Source organism: Scyliorhinus torazame, chromosome 7, assembly GCF_047496885.1.
Source record: "Scyliorhinus torazame isolate Kashiwa2021f chromosome 7, sScyTor2.1, whole genome shotgun sequence".
NCBI classification, from domain to species: Eukaryota; Metazoa; Chordata; class Chondrichthyes; order Carcharhiniformes; family Scyliorhinidae; genus Scyliorhinus; species Scyliorhinus torazame.
The window spans coordinates 291,937,846-291,952,459 of record NC_092713.1 but is presented as its reverse complement, the minus strand read 5'-3'; the positions used below and the strand labels follow the sequence as shown (position 1 = coordinate 291,952,459).

The following is a 14,614-nucleotide window of genomic DNA, read 5'->3' as shown; positions in this document are numbered from 1 at the left end:
GTAAAGTTTACTCATGTGTATCAGGAGGAGCAGGTAAAGAAGTCACAATTTGAAGAGATACGGGAGCTAGTCAATCTTTAATGGTAAGAGATGAGGAATTATGTATTTTGGGAAGAATGTTGCCAGAAAAGGTGGTAATATGTGGAATTCAGGGTGAGAGGAGTAGTGTTCCATTATATAAGGTAAGGTTGGAAAGTCCAGTGAAGAGTGGTGAAGTGGTAGTAGGAGTAATAGAGAAACTATCTTGTCCAGGAATACAGTTTATCTTGGGTAATGATGTAAGCTGGATCACAGGTGGGAGTGATGCCTACTGTGCTTGATAAGCCAGTGGAAAATCCGACAACTGAAGTGTTGAAGGACGAATATCCTGGGATTTTTCCGGATTGTGTAGTAACGAGGTCGCAAAGTCACCGGGTAAGACGAGAAATCAAAGAGTGAAGATGAAGTTGAAGTGCAATTATCAGAAACTATTTTTGATCAGATGGTTGAAAAAGAACAAGAACAGGGGGAGGATGAGGCGGATATTTTTAGTTCAGGAAAAATGGCGGAGTTACAACAGAAAGATGTAGAAATATACGGATCTATCAGAAAGCATGCACGGAAGAGGAATCTGAGTGTAAAGCAGAGTATTATTACCGTAAAAGTAATGTCTTGATGAGAAAATGGAGACCTTTACATATGCAGGCGGCTGAAACGTGTGCAGAAGTTCATCAAGTAGTATTGCCAGTAGGGTATAGAAAGGGGGTGTTGCGAGTTGCACATGAGGTACCAGTGGGAGGTCATTTGGGAATAAGGCAAACCCAAGCTAAAATACAAAAACATTTTTTTTGGCCTGGACTACAGAAAGATGTTGTTAAGTTTTGTCAATCATGTCAAGTGATAGGGAAAACTCAAACGGTGATAAAACCAGCGCCCTTAATATCCATTCCAGCATTTGAGGAACCTTTTACAAGGGTCCTAATTGATTGCGTAGGACCGCTTCCTAAAACAAAAAGTGCGAATAAATATCTTTTCAGAGGCCATTCCACTACGTTATATTACAGCTAAAAAGATTGTGGAGGAGTTACTTCAATTCTTTACCAGATATGGACTACCCACAGAAATAAATCGGAGCAAGGATCAAATTATATCTCCAGGTTATTAAAAGAAGTTATGGATAGCTTCGGAATAAAACTATTTAAGTCAACTGCGTACCATCTAGAATCGCAGGGAGCGTTAGAAAGGTGGCATCAGACATTAAAGACAATGTTGAGGGCTTATTGTCACGATTAGCCAAAGGATTGGGATAAAGAAATTCCATTCGTACTGTTTGCAATTAGCGATGCACCTAAGGGTCAACCAAATACAGTCCTTTTGAACTAATTTTTGGTCATCAGGTAAGAGGACCACTTAAATTGATTAAGGAAAAATTGTTGAGTGAGAAATTGGAATTACATTATTGGATTAGGTGTCAAATCTTGGGGAACGATTAAATAGAGCTGGTGAATTGGCTAGACAACATTTAAAAGTTGCACAAAATGTGATGAAACAGGTAGCGGACAAGAAATCCAAAGTTCGTAGTTTTCATAGAATTTACAGTGCAGAAGGAGGCCGTTCGGCCCATCGAGCCTGTACCAGCTCTTGGAAAGAGCACCCTACCCAAGGTCAACACCTCCACCCTATCCCCATAACCCAGTAACCCCACCCAACACTAAGGGCAATTTTGGACACTAAGGGCAATTTATCATGGCCAATCCACCTAACCTGCACATCTTTAGACTGTGGGAGGAAACCGGAGCACCTGGAGGAAACCGGAGCACATGCGGGGAGGATGTGCAGACTCCGCACAGACAGTGACCCAAGCCGGAATCGAACCTGGGACCCTGGAGCTGTGAAGCAATTGTGCTATCCACAATGCTACCGTGCTGCCAGTTTTGCCAGTGGACATAAAGTTTTAGTATTACCAGTGGTTGGTGAACCTTTAAAAGCAAGGTTTTGTGGACCATATCAGATTGAAAGGAAATTAAGTGAGGTGAATTATGTGGTAAAAACACCAGATAGAAGGAAAACTCACCGAGTGTGTCATGTGAATATGCTTAAAAGGTACTTTGAAAGGGAAGGAGAGAAAAAGGAGGTTTTAATGATTCTAACTCAAAGTGACGAACCAAATCCAGATGACTGAATTTGACATACCTCAAATTAAATTGGAAAACGCGGATGTTCTTAAAAATTGGGATAAATTGTTGAGTTACCTTCCAGAGGAAAAACAAACTGACCTGAAAGAGTAATTGATATCACATGGGCAAGTTTGTAGAGATAAACTGGGAAGTACTAAAATGGTTATACATGATGTAGATGTGAGAAATGCTGGTCCTGTCAAACAACGTCCATATAGACTTAACCCTTTAAAATTGGCACAGGTTAACAAAGAGATTGAGAGTATGCTTAAAAATGGCATAATAGAAGTGGGTTGCAGCCAATGGAGCTCACCCATAGTGATGGTACCAAAGCCAGACGGTACCCAACGGTTGTGTGTGGACTATAGAAAGGTTAATGCAGTTGCAAGAATGGACTCTTATCCTATCCCACATTTGGAGGATTGCATGAGAAAGTGGGACAATCATCTTTTACTTCTAAACTGGATTTACTTAAAGGTTACTGGCAGGTACCTTTATCCGAAAGGGCGAAGGGAGATTTCAGCTTTTGTGATTCCAGATGGTATATACCAATTCAAAGTTATGCCATTTGGCATGAAAAACGCCCCAAACCACATTTCAACGGTTAACTAACAAAGTTGTTTCCGGATTACCCAATTGTGCGGTATACGTCGATGATCTGGTAATTTTCATGCAGACATGGAAAGAACATTTAAAACATCTGATGGAGTTATTCGATCGACTTCAGGAAGCGGGTCTGGTGATAAACCTAGCCAAATGTGATATTGGAGAAGCCCAAGTCCAAGTCACTTTCCTTGGCCATACAATCGGACACGGTCGAATGGTCACACGGGATGTGAAACCGTTATTGAGGAGTTTTCAATACCCTCAAGATGAAGGGAAATAGTGCGATTTCTTGGCATGGGTGGATTTGATCAAACATTTGTGCAAAAGTTTTGTAGCGTGATTGCTCCACTGATGGACTTGCTGAAGAAACGTCGAAAAGTTCAATGGACAGTGGAGTTTCAACAGGCATTTGACTGCCTGAAAGCTGTGATAACCAATGCTCGTGTTGGAGAATTACAAGGGACTCTGTGATCAGATTGAACTAAAGTATCTGACTTTAAAGAGACATGCCGAGGTGTAGAGAAATGGATGGATCGTGCAGAGACCTTCTTGTTCAAAGAGACTGTCAATCGAGACGGATTTCAGTTGGAGGAAGAAGAACGGGAAAAAAATGGACTATATTATTATACCTGTTTGCTTGTGTTTTTTTGAAACGAAAAAGTATATTTACTGTGTGCATTGCTTAAAGGATAGTGAAAAGGTAAAAAATGAAACCATCTTGAAGTTGATGAGTTTTTTTTCTTGGGGGGGGGGGGTGGGAGGTGTCATGTGAGAGTACCTTTAAGAAATGGGTGTTTATCAGTGATGTCCGAGTGGGTGGAGCTGGGCTGTCTGTCAGCTTTTTACTTTCGTTTTAGACTGCTGCAGGGTGTGTTTTAGTTTCGTTTTCAGTGTTGGAGCTGAAGCCAGACCAAGCAGGTGTACTGCTGTTCTCTCTGCCATCAAAAGACTATCTCTTGATCATTTGGTGAATTCAGAATTATAATGTTCTCAGTCGTGAATGTAAATCTAATGTGCTTCTGCTAAAAGGTGTTTCTTTTATCTTCTGGATGTTTGGGAAGTTATTAAGCATTACTTAATGTTGTATTCTTTGGGGGTTGTATTTGAATTAATGGTTGCTAAGATATTCACTGTATGTTTTAAAAAGGTTCACTTGAGTTCATAGAATAAACATTGTTTTGCTTTAAAAAATACTTTTCCATTTCTGCTGTACCACACCTGGAGAATGGGCCATGTGCTCCCCATACTACAATCTATTAAAAGTTGTGGGTCAGGTGAACTCCATGATACACTTTGGGGTTCTCTAAACCCTGGCCCATAACAGAGTATATATATATATATCAATATATATAATGTTAGAAAAAGTGCTGCCACAGTATGCAAGTAGGTCCTAAATTTCAATCAACAAACGTGAGGGGCAATACGGTGGCGCAGTGGATAGCATTGCTGCCTCACGGCACCGAGGTCCCCGGTTCGATCCCGACTCTTTGCCCCATAATTGGGGGAAAAAATGAATTGGGTACTCTAAATTTATTTTTAAAAAGATGTTTGAACCTGCCCATCAGTTTCCAACAATTTTGTTTTGGTCATTTTGACGTGGTCTCAGAACTAACTCACTGTTTGACGAAATTGATCAGCTCATGTTAAAGTGGCATGGTTTCTTGTACTGAAAATAATGCAAAACAAAATTAAAATATTGTGCACCATATGTGTGCGCACCTAGCTAGCCACTGCTGCCCGCAATCAATCTGCCCCGTCCCCACTCATAGTTAATTCATTGGTGGCTTCCACCTTTTTTATTGTGATTTGTGAAAAATAGGTAAATAAGAGCTTTTGTTTTGTCAAATTTGTTCTGCCACTGAAATATATTTCTAGGGTGGCATGGTGGCTCTGGTTAGCAGTGCTGCCTACGGCGCTGAGCCCCGGGTTTGATCCCGGCCCCGGATCACTGTCAATCTGGAGTTTGCACATTCTCCCTGTGTCTGCGTGGGTTTTGCCCCCACAACCCAAACAGATGTGCAGGTTAGGTGTATTAGCCACACTAAATTGCCCCTTAATTGGAAAAATAAGATAACTAAATTATTTTTTCAAAATAAAGAAATGTCATATTTTCATGTATTTCAAATGTTTCTCCAGTAAAAATGAAAATCGCTTATTGTCACAAGTAGGCTTCAAATGAAGTTACTGTGAAAAACCCTTAGTCGCCACATTACGGCGCCTGTTCGGGGAGGCTGGTACTCGGTAGCACTGAGTTTGAGGAGTTTAATTAATTGGCTGAAATAGTTGGGTTGCTTGATGCACATGAGGATTTGCCTGGTATGCCGTAGCCTTCCATAAACATGGGTCGTGGGTTCTGTAATTTCAGGAGTTTATATAGTTGCCACCTATTGCTCATTGTCTGAAACTTTATTTAATTCTCACCTGCATCTATTTTGAAGTTGTGCTATCACCTTGAGAGCTTTAGCTTCGGCCAAATCTATGGCTGGCTTTTGCATTCCTTTCTCTGTCTCGTGAATGACATACCAATAATTGACTTGATTTTGCAGCAATCCATTTTTAAACTACTTTGGGCCATATTGCATGTTTACAGCTATTCTCTCATCAAAGAATTGGCCCTGAATAGTTAACGACATTGACGAAAGTGTTCTCTGATCTGAAAATGAGATCATGAGGAAATGTTACAATGATCAACATTCACTGCATTGCAGTGTTTCATGCACCAATAGACAATGTTTCTAATGGCAGTTAAACAGCAGCTTAAAACAGTTACGTACAGCAGCAGTTAGGCACGACCTAGATTCTTCTATCAAAGCATATGGTGCTGCACATTATTTCTTCAGCCTCTGCTGTTTCACCCCCTCCATTTAACCCACCAGGCCAAATTTCCTTAAGATTTCCATCTGCCCTAGCTCTGATCTCACATCTTTCTCTAGCTTCTCTACTATTTTTCTTCATACCTTTGCTGAGCTCATCATGCCTACAAGGCTCATCTCCCGCTCCCTGAACCCGATTCGCATTAAATTGTTGACCACCCATCCTGTCTCCGTTAATATTGTTAATGGCTCTTGTCTCACTTACTGTGATCCTCCTTTAAATCTGCAGCCATCACTCCTCCCCTCAGAACACCAATCTTTGACCACATCTCCAACTTCCCATATGCTGTAATCTAAATCAGTGCCCTCTTCTGAAAACTGTTTGCATCCCTCCAATCATGTTTCCTCCCTTGCTGTAGTATTAAAATGACTCTTGTCAGCATAAAAAAAATCCTATGTGACTGACTCGTAAATGACTCCGCCCTGACATTTTCATCATTGACCAAATCATCCATCAATGCTCTGCTGTCCCCAGCTGGGGGAGACTATACTCACCTGGTCCTGTTTTATCTGTCAAATCATGGCTCATGTCCTGTAGCTTCTCTCCCTTTTGGTCAACTTCCCTCATCTCTTTTTTACAGTCATATTTTGTTCTTTAATGCTTCTGTAGAGTCCCCTGGCGTGCATTTCACTGCATTAAAAGCACTATCTCATTGCAAGCAGTTCTTTAAGGGACAGATTTGGGCATTGTGCAAACTATATGGACATGTTGTCGCTGGGCATTAGGATGAGGGTTTGTGTGGTGAAACTAGAATTACATATTGGTTTATTTATTGCAGAGTCTGAGGAAGAAGTCGAGGAACCTGAAGAGCGTCAGCCGTCACCAGAAGCTGCCCAAGATGACAGTGGGGTTTACTACGATGCAACTGTGAGGTAGAGGAATGTTCGTTGCCTTAGCTTGTCTTTTTTTTAAAGTTGTTTAGGGGCGTTGAGTATTTGTGTTTGGGACATTGGATTACATGGGATATACGGCACAGGAACAGGCTATTTGGCCCAATCAGTCTGTGCCAGTGTTTCTGCTCCATTCCAACCTCCTCCCATCTTTTATTCATTTACCATTGTAACTATCTACTCTCTTCATATGCTTATCGGGTTTCAAAATGCATCTATATTATTTGCTTCAACCATTCACTTGGCATGGCAACTGCTCGGCTGAAGACCGTAAGAAAGTCAAAGCCCAGTCCATTATGCGAACCCGCCTCCCATCCATTGACTCTACATATCCCGCTGCCTTGGGAAAGTGGGCAGCATAACTAAAGACCCCTCCCACCTGTGTTATTCTCTAATCCAACCTCTTCCATCGGGCAGAAGATAGAAAAATCTGAGAACACGCACTAACAGAGTCAAAACAGCCTTTTCCCCGCTGTTCCCAAACTCCTGGATGACCCTCTTATGAACTGAACCGATCTCTCTACGCATCTTCTCTACTGTTGTAGCGCTATACTCCATATGTTTCACCTGGTGTCTATGTATTTATCATATGTCCTATGTTTTTGATGTATGGAACGATCTTAAAAAAATTTTTTTTTTTACAGTACCCAATCTCTTCTCCCCCCCCCAAATTACGGGGCAATTTAGCGTGGCCAATCCACTTACCCTGTACATTTTTGGGTTCTTGGAGTGAGACCCACGCAGAAACTGGGAGAATGTGCAAACTCCACACACAGTGACCTGGGGCCGGGATCAAACCCGGGTCCTCAGTGGTGTGAAGCAGCAGTGCTAACCGTTGCTCCACCGTGCCTCCCTATGTATGGAATGATCTACCTGGTCTGTACGCAGAACAATACTTTTCACTTGTACCTCGGTACATGTGACAAACCTAAATCACTGTGGTTGTGAGTTCCACATTCCTAATGTTCTTTGGGTGAAGGAGTCTCCCGTGTTTCTTATTGGATTTTTGACTTTGTTATGTGGATGACCTCTAGCTATGTTTCTCTCTACAAGAGGAAATATTCTCTCTGGTATCCACTCTCAAAGCCATTCAGAATTTTAAAGACAACTACTAGGTCACCCATCAGCTTTTTCAAGAAAGAAGTCACTCAAGCATGTCAATCCTTTCCTGATAAATGGTATCATCCATATAAATTCTGTCTCCAAGCTCTCCTGCGCCTAATATAGGGACCAGAGCTGCTCGCAGTACTCTTAAGTGTTCCACACAGGGTTAACATAAAGGTTATACAGCGCAGAACAGGTCCTCCGGCCCATTGAGTCTGCATCAACAAAACTACACTAAATCTACACTAAGCCATTTTCCAACACTTGGTTCGTAGTCTTGAATGTTATGACATTTCAAGTGCTCACCCATGTACCTTTTAAAGGTTATGAGGTTTTCTGCCTCTACTATCCTCACAGGAAGTGGATTCCAGACTCCCACCACCCTCTGAGCCCAAAAGCCATTCCTCAAATCCCCTTTAAACCTCCTGCTCCTCAACTTAAAATTTTCCCCCTTGTTATTGACCCTTCAACTAAGAGAAACAGCTGCTTCCTATATACGCTTTCCATACCCCTCAACCTCATACACCTCAATCCGCTCCCACCTCAGCCTTAAGTAGGGTGCTATTTCCAAGGGCCAGTGCAGACACGTTGGGCTGAATGGTCTCCTGCACTGTAAATTCTAATATCTCTACTTTAAAGAAATCAACCCAAGCATATCCAGCCTCTCTTCATAGCTGAAATGCTTTATCCCAGGAAACATCCCGGTAAATCTCTTCTGCACCCTCTCCAGTACAATTACATCCTTCACCCTATAGTGAAGCGACCAAATCTACACACACTACTCCAGCTGTGACCAAACCAAAGTTTGAACAGCTCCAACATAACCTACCTGCACTTATAATCTGTGCATTGGCTGATAAATGCTAGTGTCCCATGTGCCTTAACTATCCTATTGTCTTGTCCTGCTGCCTTCAGGGATCTGTGGGTAAGCACCCCAAGATCCCTGTTTCTCTGAACTTCCTAGTGTCCTGCCATTCAATTGAGTACGTCGTTGTCTTGTTACTCTTTCAAAAATGATTCACCCCATATATTCCAGGATTCAATTCCATCAGCTACTGATCTGCCCACCTGACCAACCCCATAATAGACTATTCTGTGGCATGGCCACAGAATGTGGAGTCCTGCTAGAAATAAAGGCTAGTATTTGCTTTTTTAAAGATAAATTTAGAGTACCCAATTAAGGGGCAATTTTAGCGTGGCCCATCAATGTGCCCAGCACATCTTTGGGTTGTAGGGCGAAACCCGCGCAAACACTGGGAGAATGCAAACTCCACACGGACAGTGACCCAGAGCTGGGATCGAACAAGGGACCTCGCGCCGTGAGGCAGCGGTGCTAACCACTGCGCCACCGTGCTGCCCCGTAATTGCTTTTTTTAATGGTCTTGCTAAAGTGGAATAAGTTTTAGTAATTGATATATTTGTACTCCATGGTCTGTTTGTTCCTCTACCCCACCTAGACCTGCACCTTCCAAGTAATGATTGAATTCCCTACCCTTCCTCCAAAATGTATCAGGGTAGGAGCAGGAGTAGGCCATTCGGCCCCTCTAATCTGTACTGCCATTCAATATAATCACGGCTGACCTGACTGGCTTAAATGTCACTTTCCTGCCTACCCGGATACCCGTAGCATCTTGATTAACAAGGTAGTCTATCTACGTCTGCCTTAAAAATATTCAACTACCCCATTTTTCCTTTGTGTGATTCATTAGTTACGTTTTGCTAACCAGAAATGATTGAATTATCCTGATTTGCACTTAGTCATCCTCGGTATTGACTGCTCCCCCAAACTCCAATTTGGTATAGTGTACAAGTTTTTGAAATTGTGTTTTTGTTTCCAAAGTCATTGATGTAAATTGTGAACAGCAGTGGTCCCAGTACTGATTCTTGTGGAACACAGCTTCCCACCTCTGCCATTCTGAATCACTTACCTTTTATTCCCACTCTGTTTTCTTATCTTGAAACCAGCTAACAATCCATTCTACCACTTGTCTCTGACTGCACATTCTGTGGCCTTGCTCATTAGTCTGTTACGGGGCACCATGTTGAAGGCCTTTAGAAAACCGAATTAGAGCTGCTGCTTCCATTGTCTACTCTGTCACCTCAAAAATCAGTAAGGTTAGTCGAGCAAGATTCTCCCTTTTGAAATCACAGCTGACTATTCTTTCATTTTTCATTTCTCGGCATGGAGGCACAGTGGTTAGCACTGCTACCTCACAGCTCCAGGGACCCGGGTTCAATTCCGGCCTCGGTTGACTGCGGAGTTTGCACTTTCAGCGTGGGTTTCCTCCGGGTGCTCCAGTTTCCTCCCACAAGTCCTGAAAGACGTGCTTTTTAGGAGAATTGGACATTCTGAATTCTCCCTCTTGTGTCCCCGAACAGGCGCCTGAGTGTGGCGACGAGGGGATTTTCACAGTTACTTCTTTGCAGTGTTAATGTAAGCCTACTTGTGACAATAATAAAGATTATTATATTATCCCCTTGGTAAATACTGAAGCAAAATACTTATTTAATATTTCTGACAATGTTACCCGTGATTTAACCTGTCTATCCCTTCATGGCTCTATTGCCATCACAGTCTTCCTTTTTCATTATTCTTAAGTTCCTTGAAAACTTAGTTTCAGAGTTCCTCTTTGCCTTCCTGATTGTGTTAGAAATAGTTACTGTCCATTATCAAATTTTAGTGTATACCTGGGACAACCCTGTTACCAGGGGCATGGATGTATGAATGGACAGATTAAAATCACGGTTGTGTTTAAAGTCTTTGTCATGGTTGTTCTTAAAATTAAAGTTGTACAAATTTATTAGTTTTTTGGAACTCCACCTGGCTCTCTGAAGTCATGGCAATTGAATGCCATTTTGGTGAGGGACACGAACAATATTTTTGCACTGTAGTAGAGAATTAAGATATTTTTGTTGATTACAATAATGTCATCTTAGATTTTGCAGTCATGCCAATTTGACTGCTAGATGATGCTGCAGTTGCTTGGCAGTAGGATTTGAAAGATACCAGTGGTTCTTGGTCATTAATCTCTTATTCCCCCGGCTCAAGTGTCCGAGTGGCCTGCTCATATTCCTAATTTACAATTTCCCAGTCAGTCCAAAGATGTGCTGGTTAGGTTACTGGGATAGGGTGGGCGAGTGGACGCAGGTAGAGTCCTCTTTTGGAGAGTTGGTGCACCCAATTAGCTGAATGGCGTCCTGCACTGTTGGCTGAGAAATTATTAACTTAATTCTTTGTGCTTCCCCACCCCTCGTGTACTCATTTTATTTTTATTGAAAGGTGGAAGGAAGGTTTTGGGGAAAACAAGTATCTTGTTAATGAAACCAAGCTGCCTGTGTAATGTCTGTCTATCCAGGCACATTATGACTAATGTTACCAGATTAATGGTGCAGATATTTTATTTGGATTGCTCGGCAATAGTTATTTAACTGCTTAATTACATCAGGATGCACTGGAGTGTCTTGACTTTGTGCACTGTCTAATTGCAGCAATGGGTTAGAGGAACCCTTAGAAGAACACATTGTTCCATCAGAACCAGAACCGGAGCCACCTGTGGAGGAAGTAAAGTCTGAGCCTGTATTGGAGGAGGAGGTTGCTGAGGACCCTGTGGTAAAATCTCCATCCCCTCCACCTGCTGATCCAGCACCAGTTGTAACGGAGGATTCCAGGGTATGAGTGAATTTTGCAGTAGAAGAGAGTTTCTCCAGTTTCACAGGCCATTTATTACTTATATTCTTAATTTCACTTCTATTAAACATATTCCATTAATTATTTGGGGATCATGTTTGAAAACAATTTACACAATAGCATAATTTCATTTATATTAAACAAAAAAAATCCAACCCCCGTTTAATGTTTCCTGGGAGGAAGGAATGTGTAGACTAGGCCTACTTTCTTGAGAGTTTCGAACAATAAGAGATAATCTAATTGAAATAAAAATTATTCAGTGGCTTGGCAGGATAGGTGCTGGAGCAATGTTTCCTTAAGCTTGGGAATGTAGAACATGTGGTCACGATCTCTGAATAAGGGGTGGGGGCTGTTTTTAGGATTGAGATAAATATTTTATCACTTAAATGGTTGTGTGAATCTGGCATTCTCGAGCCCAGGGAGATGTGGAGGCTGATGCAAGAGAAAGACCTGTAGATTTTTGTGTATTAAGGGGTATAAGGATGCTGTGAAGGTGAGAGAGATGATCAGTCATGACCATGTTAAATGGTGGGGCAAGCTTGGAGGACCACGTTGCTCACTCAAGCTCCTATTTCTTTGTCATTCTGAGATGTGCGGGTTAGGTAGATTGGCCATGTTAAATTGCCTCTTAGTGTCCAAAAGGTTAGTTGGGTTGCGGGGATAAATCTGAGGCGTGGGCTTGAGTAGGGTGCTCTTTCCAAGGGCTGGTGCAGACTTAATGGGCCAAATGACCTCCTTCTGCACTGTAAATTCTATGATCTACGATCAAGCGGTTTATTGCTAAGTTCACTTTTTCTTCAGAACGTAATTCCTGAAACTTGGGCCCATCCTCGTTCTTGATCTGTGAATATATTGCTTAACATGACAGCATTAATTTGCATGCCAATACATTGAGTCTGATTTCAAACCTATTCAAAATCTCCACCTTCATGGAGTTAAAACCAGGCCCATAGGCCCAGAACATGTGATCTCTGAGGGAGCTGTACTGCTGAGGTACACCAGAAGCTGTGCTGAGGAACCCCTCCCCTCCTCCCAGCTGAGGACCTGATGCAAGGACAGCATGGGAATTGTCTGGGAAGTTGAAGCTTCGATGAGCACTTAACCTGCACCTGGATCCATCCAGTACACCAATTTAAATTGGAGACTTCAGGTGGTTCTCATTGTCTTCGCTGAGTAGTTACCCAAGAAAAGTTAGAAGGATTAAAACTACGACAAGCTCCTGGGTAACTAAAATACTTACCTCACTGTCTTCTTGAGATCAGTGGCTGAGATCTTTAAAACCTATTTTGTTTTACAGCAACTAGGGCTGTAAAAAAAAAAAAAAAAGACGTGGCTTTGACTTCCCTTGACGCTGCTGCCATGTATTGAAGAGTTCCAGGAGCTGGTACACTGCACATTTTCACCAGCCTTGAGTCAGAATGGCAGGTGAAAAATGCGGAGCTCCAGACTAAGTGAAAAAGCAGTCAGTCTGTGATTGCCATTCCTTAGAAATTTTGACCCTTTGTTATATCTGAGTGTTGATCGTTCTGTGATTTGGTGCAGTTTATATTTTAATTATTTGGGTTGTGACTTTATGCAGGACATTCTGATATATTGCATAGTATTGCTGTGTGCATAGTTGGTAATTTGTTTACTATGATAACGTGTTCTGGGTTTCTGACTATCATAACTGCTTTCTCTCCAGACGTTCTCCTGGGCTTCAGTAACAAGTAAGAATCTGCCCCCTAGTGGCATTGTCCCCACTACTGGAATTCCACCTCATGTTGTCAAAGCCCCAACACCACAGGTAATGATTAACCTGTTAATGCTGGCACTAAAGTTCTGTTCCTTAAAACAAATCCATTACAGTTTTCTTTTACCACTCATTCCCTGATTACTGCTTACTGGCGTACGGTTCAGTGGGTGCAAGTTACCATTCCATACTTCACCAAAACTGCTGTTGGTCATCTGTCAGCCCCATCCTGTCTTCAGTTAATGTATACATGTCCAGTTGCAACAGGGCTTGCTGGATCGCAAGGATATATTTTTCACCTCCTTATTACGCAGCCACTGGAGCTGATTCTTGTGTATCTCACGTCCAAGCACTTTGCATAGGTATAAGGGGCTGGATTCTCCACCATACCACTTTTCAGCCTCGACCCGCCGGCGGGATTCTCCGTTACGCCAGCTGGTCAATGAGGTTTCCGATTGTGGGGTAGCCCCACGCCTTCGGGAAACCCCCAGGTGCTGGCAAAACGGAAAATCCCGCCTAAGTTCTAGCCTGAAACCAATTTATTATGTGTGCTTCGCAGATAACTCAAAGAACTTGAGGCCTAATGGGATATTTTTTAAAAAAAATAAAAAAATTTAGAGTACCCAATCCATTTTTTCCAATTAAGGGGCAATTTAGCATGGCCAATCCACCTACCCTGCAGATCTTTGGGCTGTGGTGATGAAACCCACGCAAACATGGTGAGAATGTGCAAACTCCACGTGAAGGGGCTAGTTTAGCACACTTTTAAAGTAGGCCAAGCAGCGCGGGTTCAATTCCCATGCCAGCCTCCCCGAACAGGCGCCGGAATGTGGCGACTAGGGGCCTTTCACAGTAACTTCATTGAAGCCTACTTGTGACAATAAGTGATTTTCATTTCAACAGTGACCCAGAGCCGGGATCGAACCTGGGACCTTGATGCCTTAAGGCAGCAGTGCTAACCACTGCTGCTCTTAATGGGGTCTTTATATATATTTTTTCCCCTCCCGATATAAACCATCTTGGTGGGGGTGGGGGAAGAGATGTTAAGCTTCCTGTGAAAGTCGGTGCTTTTCTGTATTCTTTTGTATTCATTACTCAAACCTGCCTGAAGCAGTACCACACTTGTGTGCATTTTGCCGGGTATGCCTTTCTGACTGGGATATACTTGAATTTTGCTGCTGGGGTCTTTTCGAACATTTGCAACTTTCTAGATTTTTTCATAGTGAATGGAACTCCTGTAGTTCCACATGTATATTGCTGTTTTATGGTTGAATTAATATCAAACACTGTATCCTCAGAATGTGAGAGCTCAAATTCATTGCATTTTTGTGATTTTTATCTGAATCGTTTTAAGATTTTTTTAAAGAACTAAGAGTATGAGAAGAGTTATTTGTGTTTTTTTTTTTTGTAGCCTCGACCGGAGACAAAACCAGAAATACAGATTCCACCCCCAAGGCCTAGCAATCAGCGAATTAGGGAACGGCAGGGTGTGCCACCTCGGGGCCCCAGGCCAGGTAAAATGCTGTTATGTAAAAAGTTAGTGATAGCATAATTTATATTTGGA

General features: G+C 42.3%; 1 protein-coding gene across 2 annotated transcripts in view; it reads left to right on the top strand.

Annotated features, from left to right (window-relative positions):
* The window catches only part of g3bp1 (GTPase activating protein (SH3 domain) binding protein 1), a 57,177-nt gene that overhangs the window by 29,109 nt on the left and 13,454 nt on the right, over positions 1-14,614 (top strand). For both annotated transcript variants that reach the window (XM_072512602.1, XM_072512603.1), the window contains exons 6-9: positions 6,415-6,508; positions 11,120-11,300; positions 13,003-13,104; positions 14,462-14,564. In XM_072512602.1, coding sequence (XP_072368703.1) covers positions 6,415-6,508; positions 11,120-11,300; positions 13,003-13,104; positions 14,462-14,564 — 480 coding nt within the window. The remainder of the gene's footprint in view (positions 1-6,414; positions 6,509-11,119; positions 11,301-13,002; positions 13,105-14,461; positions 14,565-14,614) is intronic.